Genomic DNA, 8,724 nt, shown 5'->3' on the forward strand with positions numbered 1-8,724 from the left:
CAAGAAATTAAAGGGCGCATTGTGCATTTACTGAGTGTTGTTTCCACCAACCAATGTGCATGTTGTTTTGGGTTCTTTCATAGTGAGGCCCTTTACTCACTATAAGACACGCACGAATTTGCAGAACCTCACATTGTCATCTCAGTGGCAGAAATTGGTGGCCACAGCAGTAAAATGTTTTGTAGAAAATACACCCGTTGATGTACAGCTAATTTCTGTCCAACAACAAGAAATAGAAGCCAACAAAGAACTGTTGCATCAATAATTTCAAATGTAATGTTTTGTGGTACACATGACCTACTTTTTAGGGGCAAAGGAAATCATGAAGTTCTTTTTGAAGATTTGATCAAACTCAAAATTGGCTCTGGTAACCACATTTTAAAAGAGTACATAGAAAAGAGCACAAAAAATGCCACTTACTTGTTACCACAAATTCAAAATGAAATAATCAGCATATGTGGTGACATCATTAGAGACAACATCACTACTGACATAAAGAAAGCATGTGCTTTCGGTATCCTGGCAGACAAGAGCAGTGACATATCAGGGAAAGTACAACTTTCTATTGAGGTTAAATTTTTTGATGAAGAAAAGGTGATGCTTCCTGAAGAATTTCTAGGAAATGTACAGTTGACTGACATTGATCCAAAATCTGTAGCATCTGCAATTAACAACTTTGTAGAAATTGTAGGCCTTGCAGAAAAGTGCATTGGAGAAGGATATGATGGGTGTTCCAGTATAGCAGGAAAGGTAAGTGGTGTTCAGAAAATGATTTGAGAAAAGTAAATGAGAGTGTTATACTTTCACTGTGATAGTCACAAACTGAACTTACTTGTAAGCAACTTAAATGAACTAACAGTGATACGAAATATGATCTCCACAATAAAAGAAATTAGATTTTACCGAGAATCAGCTCTTCATCAGAAATGTATACCAAATTCACCAATGGTCTGTGAAACCCATTAGTCTCAAAAATATAAAAGTATCGCCACATCCAAGAAACGTTATGTGCAAATTGTTATGGCACTTGAAAAACTATCAACAGACGGTAACAATTCAACAAAATGCTGTTTTTTAAATGCAATGAGCTGCTACAAAATCAGAATTATTGTTAGTGTTCATCTGATAGCAAAATATTCAGCACTCACGCAACCGATGGTAAATGCTCTTCAGTCAACAAGAGTGGACTTACTTCAATGTGCAAATCACATAAAAAAAAATCAGACATAATGAGAAAACACCATAGAAATGTGGTTGTTGAAAGTGAAAGTGTTATAGCAACGAGCATCTTGAAACAGATTTCAATACGCCACGAGTCATAAATCAGCAGAAACATTGTGCAAATCCACCAGCACAGACTCTTAGAGAGTTTTGGAGGTCACTAATTATTCCGTACATAGATTCATTAATAATGTCTCTGGAACAGCGTTTTTCTGAGGAAACTTTTCTGCATTCTCACTGCTATGTTGCACCCTCATGCAATGCTGGATATGATGTATGAGAATTTTTTTTAAAAATACAATGACCGAAAATCAACTTCTTCTTCTTTATATGATGAGTGTGCATAAAAAGAGGATTTTTGAAGCTAATAAATTTGAGAAAGAAATTTTGTCAAGATTTGGGTGGTTGATACTCACAAATACCTGAAAAAAGACAGGACCATCAGTGGGGAGGATTACTGTTCACTACTGGACCAATTGAAGGCGCTATTAACAACACATCCACATCTGGTCAAAAAGAAGAAGATCTTCACCACAATAATACAACTCCATACACATCTCAAGTTGTTTCTGCAATTCCCATGATCTATACGTCAAAGTGCTTTTACATACACCACATTCACTGAATTTGGCTCCCAGTAATTACTTTTTCCAAACCTGATGCTTGCTGGAAGAAGATTCGTTTTAATCAAATCTGGAACAACTGTTTATATTGCAGAATTTGACAAATCATATTATACCAAGTGTAATAAAAAGTTGGAAAATCAGTGGTCTAAATGAAATGAATTGAATTTCAAGGTGTTTATGTTAAAATTTTTCAGAAGTTTTTATTTTTTTCATTTTTGAGTTTTATTTATCAAGCCGAGAACTTTCTGAACAACTTTTGGGATCAGGTTTTTAAAGAGAGAAGTATAACCAAGGTACCTGTCTCAGATGCATAACAGATAAAAAATTCTTGATTTGCAGAAAAATCAAGCTAATGTATGATAGTTTTTGGACGAACAATAAACAATATAATTGACATTTGAACTTGTTTGTAAATACAAACGATTTAAATAAGCTAGCAGTATATAATTGTTTCTAGTGAATTTAGTGAAACATTATACTGTTTATGAATGCATAACAATTGATAAAGAACTAAATCGATTTTGAGGCAAGTAACAGACTAATATTATTCAGCATGTGCCAAAAAATCATCTATAAATCAATTTAAGTTTAACACTGCTTAAACAATAACCATATATTTTCTTTTTGGATTTAATAAATACTTTAAAAAATTAAGTTACAAAATGTAAGATATTAAAACATTAATAAAAAATTCATGAATTAGAAAACATACAAAAGAATAAGACATGTTTATGAGAAACATAATACCTCATATGACTGCTAGTCGCTAATAAAATAAAAGTAACATCTTGTCAAGGAATGACAAAACTGTACATCCTATTTTCACCCACCTAAATTGTCTGTTGTACAGCACCTAGACTAGTAAGTAAAATTAATGAGGGAATGCCAGAACTACCTGTATTTACTTAATCATTAAGATATTTTGAAAAATTTTAGGTATGTAATTCCATCTATAAATTTGAAAAAAAAAGAAAATCCCCAAAAATTAGAAAAAATATAATACTTCACACCCTCCTATGAACTTCTTGTATACAACATTACATTTAATATAATAATAATTATAAATAACATTACATTTAATATAATAATAATTAAAAATAGAGAACCATCTTATTAATTTATATCTAAAATGTGATTTGAAATCACAAGCAATAACTCCATCACAGTATTATTAATATGATACTAGAATCAAAAAGAATACTTAATAATGATTACAATCAGGATTTATTTCTTTTTGTCCATTTAAAATATCTTCATTTTCTTATTTTGTCGTTCTTCCTAAAAATAAATGAAATTTTTTTTTAAATTCAACAGATTTTACAATAAACTAGATTAAAAAATAAATAAATATTAATTTAAAATCCAAAGCCCCAGGATATATATAAATTACGTAGGTACAATTATGTACAACTATGTATAATTAAGTAGATTAAATTTTATACAGTTTGTTAATTTTAGTTACTGGTAAGTGAAAAGTTTTAATGGTACACCAATATGCCTATTATTATTTTTAAAACTTTTGGACTAAACTCAAGAAATTATTGTTTTGATGAAATTTTCTCCATGTACTGAACCACTTCAAGATTGCCATGATCTAAGATATCATTACACTATTCCACAAAGGGATTAAAGATTTTGCTTTCTTCTTTCAAGAGATATTCAAAAGCCTGAATGTTTACAGTTAATAAAATGAGAAAGGACAAGAAGGTAGCCCCTCAGAGACAGATTCCATTGCTTTACAACCCATAGGTTTAAGAGTGTTACTGGAAAAATTAGAAAGGTAATTAATGAGTTAAAAACTCAGCATAAATAACTTTAGAAATCAATAAATGCTTAAAAATTTAATACAATCATTTTTTAATTCTTGGGTATCAGATCTTTTCAGAACAAGATATAGTCTCTTCCTTATTGATGTTCCTGTGTATAATATGATGATACTCCTCTTGAAGTGACTAGGAAAGCTGTTTAAAACATGGTGTGATAGTCCATACATTTGATTTGTACACCATGACAAAACATACTAATACTTTAAAATAAATATAAATTATTCATTCAAAATAGCAAAACTTTTCTCCACTATGTAAAAGAGTGATACTCATGCAAATATACCATTCTTGATCATTAAATATTTTTCAAATGAATGACAAAAGTAATTTCTGTTACTATAGCATTAAATTTTTGAATGTCATACTAGAGAATAAATATTCATAGGTTAATAAAATTGACTTCATATGCAACAGGACCAAACCATACTAATTCAGTTTGAAGCATGTTATTCAAATATTGGATTTGTTTTCATTATTAATTATAAAATATTGCATTTCAAAACTCTTTCAAAAAGTCAAAACAAATTTTCAAGATATAAAAACTGACTGTTACAACCCTTTGATGAATTATGTTGTAGTATTTTACCACTAAAAAATTACAATATTCAGTTCTATGAAACTAGACAATAAAACAATTTTTATACAGTGTCTCATGAAGAAATGGAGAAACTTTCAGAACATTTTCTACTGGTGAAAATAATGAAAAAAGTTCATATAAACATATGTCTTGAAAACACTTTGTTTTCGAATTCGGCTAGCGAAAGATTTCACACTGATTTCAGCTCTTCTAATAAAAAGAAATCCTACTGTAATTTTTGGGACCCAAATTAAGAATTAAAGTTGTCGACTTCTTATGTAATTTTGGCTGGGAAACAGGATAAAACAGATCCTAGAATTGCAACTCCAGTAGTTTCTAAGATATCTGACGTAGAACACAAAATTTGATGTAAAAACTGTTTTTTTTTTTTTGTTTGTAGTACAATAGTTATGTTGAATATCTAAATAAATGCGTAAATTTTAGTAAAACTTGTAGAAAATTTAATTTTAACAAAATTAATGTAAATACATCCAATAAAAAGTAAACATTTTAGAAATTGATTTTTTATTGAAACAAAACAGATGAAAAATAGGCAGAAAATCATATTATTCTTTCTATATCTAATAAACATTCTTTTTAAAAACAAAAACCCTAATTACTGAAAATAATTTTCAAAGAAATACAAAATTTGTAAAACAGTGTTTTAGTTGTGTATATTCAGTAATTTACACAGGTAAAACAAAGTATAAGTAAAAAATTATATTGAAATGTATGTTACTTTAAAAATATTTTTTTATATGTTATAAAATTGTGTACTTCATTTTAATCTGTTTTTATAACTTATCATACTGTTAAATGAAATGTAGAGTTATCACATCGAAGTGTAAAAATGCTGTTTTTTATTTTCTAGAGAGGAATATGCTGATGAGATGCATACACTCATTTCTTGAAAAATAATGTGCCACCTCTTTTGGAAGATAAACCTTTACGAACTAGATTGCAAATGACTTCCAGCATGATGGTGCACGCCACATTTTTCTTTAGTAGCTAGAAAACACTTGAATGATAATTTTTTAAACTGGATTGGATATTTTGGACCAATCAATTGGCCACTGTAATCACCTGAATTTAACACCACTAGATTTCTTCATTTGGGGCTGTATGTAAATGACAGCATGCCATCCCAACCCCGTAGGGGAAGACAACCAACCGTCTTGTGATGCTTCTGATCATCACACCACCTCCTCCGTTCCTAGCCCTGATGGGCTTTAACAGGAGTCATCTTTCGCCTTTTACAACTTTTTACATCTCACAGTAATAAGGCAGGCATTGGGATGCCACCGATGTAGATGCCTTTGTAGACATTTACATCAGTGATTTTTAAATTCAGCTTTTGCCTTCACTGTAGGCCTCATCCAGATATCTTGGAGTCCTACATTACTGCCCTCTGAGCTAGCTGACCGAGTTTGTGGAAGCACAAACACCGCACCTAGTTCTACTTTTACTGAGCAACTTTCTTGTAAATGTCTCAAGATTTCGAGGCAAATTGAAAAACAACATATCACCAAAAATGTTGTTCGCAACAATGAAAATTTAGTCCTAGTTCCCTTAGTGAACTCAAATTCAGTTCATATCTTTCACTTGGTTAATTTACGGGCTCCAGTCTGGTCCACAAGGGAGAGGCAGACATATCTCTTACTCCCACTCAGCTCCATCACAGAGTCCCGCATGACATTTACTTCACCTTACTACCGTCATCAAGATGCCGCTACACTTCACAGCTGCGTGGGAATCCATGCCCTCGACAGTGCAGTCAATATCCTGTCGACAGTGATGTTTGTTCATTCAAAAACTGCCCTCGTCAAAACGGCGCTACACCTCACGGCTGCATGGTAACCCATACCCTTGGCAATGCAGTTGCCGTTACGCCGACAGCTAATATTCAGATACCACCACAATTTCTATCTCAATGCCAACACTCCTACCTCCAGCCAATCAACTACCCAGGTAGTCCCTAGCCCTTCAGCTGTCCTGCTCAGGATGAGGAAACAGAGGAAGCCAGCCACAATAATCCATTCTCTGCGAGTCTTCCAGTTGACTCACAGATCAAAGAAGAAATCCACTCTCTCAAGTTCCCTAACAATTCTGGAATTTTAAACCTCGTACTGTAGACAAACCTAAAGGACATGGTCTACAGTGTCATCAACCCTACAATCCGGGCACAAACCCATGATAGTATACCAGCAAAAAGTTACTAAAGAAGAGTTACTTATTAAAATACAAAATGCTACTGAATACAATACAATACAATTCTGAGATAATACGGAAAGCCAGCAAAAATATTTTATGTCGGGCAGAGTGCTGCGTACATTGTGAAGGAGGTAATTGGTACAGAAGGAATAATACAATTTTCTGTCTATTTTTTGTCCATTACTTCAATTTAAAACAGATTAAGTTTTTATTTACTTTTTAATGGCTGTATTTAGATTAATTTTCTTAGATTAAATCTGCTACAAGTTTTTTTATACTAAATCTTCTGCATTTATTGGTCATTTAACAAAGCTATTGAACTACAAACAAAAAAAGACTTGTTTTTGACACCAGATTTTGTGTTTTACATCAGATATCTTAGAAACTACTAGAGTTACAGTTCTGGAATCTGTTTTATCCTATTTCCCAACTCAAATTACATAAGAAACCACCAACTTTAATCCTTAATTTGGGTCCTAAAAATTACAGTAGGGCTTCTTTTTACTAGAAGAGATGAAGGCAAAGACAGACTTTCGCTAGTCATAAGTTGAATAAAGTGTTTCCAGACCTACATTTATATAAACTTTTTTCATTATTTTCATCAGTAGAACATGTCCTGAATAATCTACGAAATATTCCAAAGAAATTATTTGAAATTTGATGAAAAAATTAATTTAAAAGAAAAAAGAAAACACAGATAATGTTTAATTTTTTATTCTTTTTTGTACCAATTTTATTTATTTTCTTCACATACTTACTTCTCTATTATTTCATACAGTACAATATGGACTGTAACCAATTTATTTTTTATAAATTTCATTTTCTGATTCCAATCTGATCAGAGTTAACCATGATCAGCAATTTACCTTGATACTTTAGGTAAATAATGAGACAATTCTTTTTCATTATCTGTAGAATAGCTCTCATACTCTTCTTGATAGATGTCAACTACATCTTGCAGATAACACAATTGTAGTTTCTTGATGAGAGTAAGGAATATGACACCCTTTGTACTGCCTTTGTGTATGAATATACTGTCATCAACCATGTATATAAAATTGTTGTATTTTAGTTATGCCATTTATGATAAACACCACTTCAAAATTACTAACTTAGTAAAGTTTTCTCAAATGTCAAGGATGACTCTTTATGGGATTGTTACAAATAGATTAGGTTTTTCTAAGTACTGTGCACAATACAACATAGATGCACACAATATGAAAAGAATGAGAGCAACATTTGCATTTAAAAAACAATAATGAACTCAAGGATGGGTACTTAGGTGGCTGCGTTTTTTAAAGGGGGAGTAGACAAATAAGTGTTACGAAAGTGCTTGCTATGCAAAAATTATCACAAATTAGTTTTTTTAATAATTCTTTCTTCGGGAGGTTCAATCTATATTTTATGTTGAAATTACAGAAAATAGGATGTAATTGTAACAGTACCTACCTTATTTGTATAATATTGCTTTAAAATAACATTTTTAAAAATTAATATTTAAAATAATGTGCTTACTTCTTCAAGATCAGTTGACAAATCAAGTGGTTTTAAAAAAGTACTTTTAACTTTTAAAACCACAGAGTTATATTTGGTAATAATACTTCCAAGTTTCAATGAAGCTTCTTCTTCTTCAAATTTTGATATTTCAGTTTGTTCTTTAAAAAATGTTGGTTGATAATTTGCTGGTGTAACTGTTAAAACAAAAGATTTATTTAAATTGAACAAAGAACCTATTGATTTTCAGACAGAGATTATTCTTACAATTAATTATTGATGTCATACCCCTGAAATTTACTGACTAAACGAAGTGAGATCCTGTTTTAATTCAACCATTTGATACTTAGGAGATTGAAAACATCACATCCAAAATAAGTAAGCTTACTTTTAAAAAAAATTGAAAACAACTGACACACTTAATTACTACATACATTAAAAACATCCAGCTTTCCTGCCATATTTTACTATCTAATATATATCCTCTTGTCTGCTAACAATTATATTGGAGATCTCAGTATAATAAAACATCTGTTCAGGATAATGAATACCCCCCCCTCGGCATCATGCTACGTAAAATATAAAACAAATCAAAAACAGATGTAACAGAAAACACATTACAGAGCCTTATAGTAATCGTACTGCTGCCAAATTATTAAGAAAAATGTGTCGATTTCAAAGCTACAAACAAAATAGATATCTGAAAAATTATTATCATTATTATAATTGTAATTGTAATTATGAATTCATTAAATAAAAATTCATAATT

General features: G+C 31.0%; 1 protein-coding gene across 1 annotated transcript; it reads left to right on the top strand.

The window, feature by feature from the left end:
• The first annotated feature begins 276 nt into the window (after positions 1-276).
• Positions 277-777, top strand: LOC142330853 (52 kDa repressor of the inhibitor of the protein kinase-like). Its single transcript, XM_075376319.1, has one exon. It carries the CDS (start codon positions 277-279, stop codon positions 775-777), a length of 501 nt encoding a protein of 166 aa, XP_075232434.1.
• The last annotated feature ends 7,947 nt before the right edge of the window (positions 778-8,724 follow it).

This window comes from Lycorma delicatula, chromosome 10 (assembly GCF_047948215.1).
Source record: "Lycorma delicatula isolate Av1 chromosome 10, ASM4794821v1, whole genome shotgun sequence".
NCBI classification, from domain to species: domain Eukaryota; kingdom Metazoa; phylum Arthropoda; class Insecta; order Hemiptera; family Fulgoridae; genus Lycorma; species Lycorma delicatula.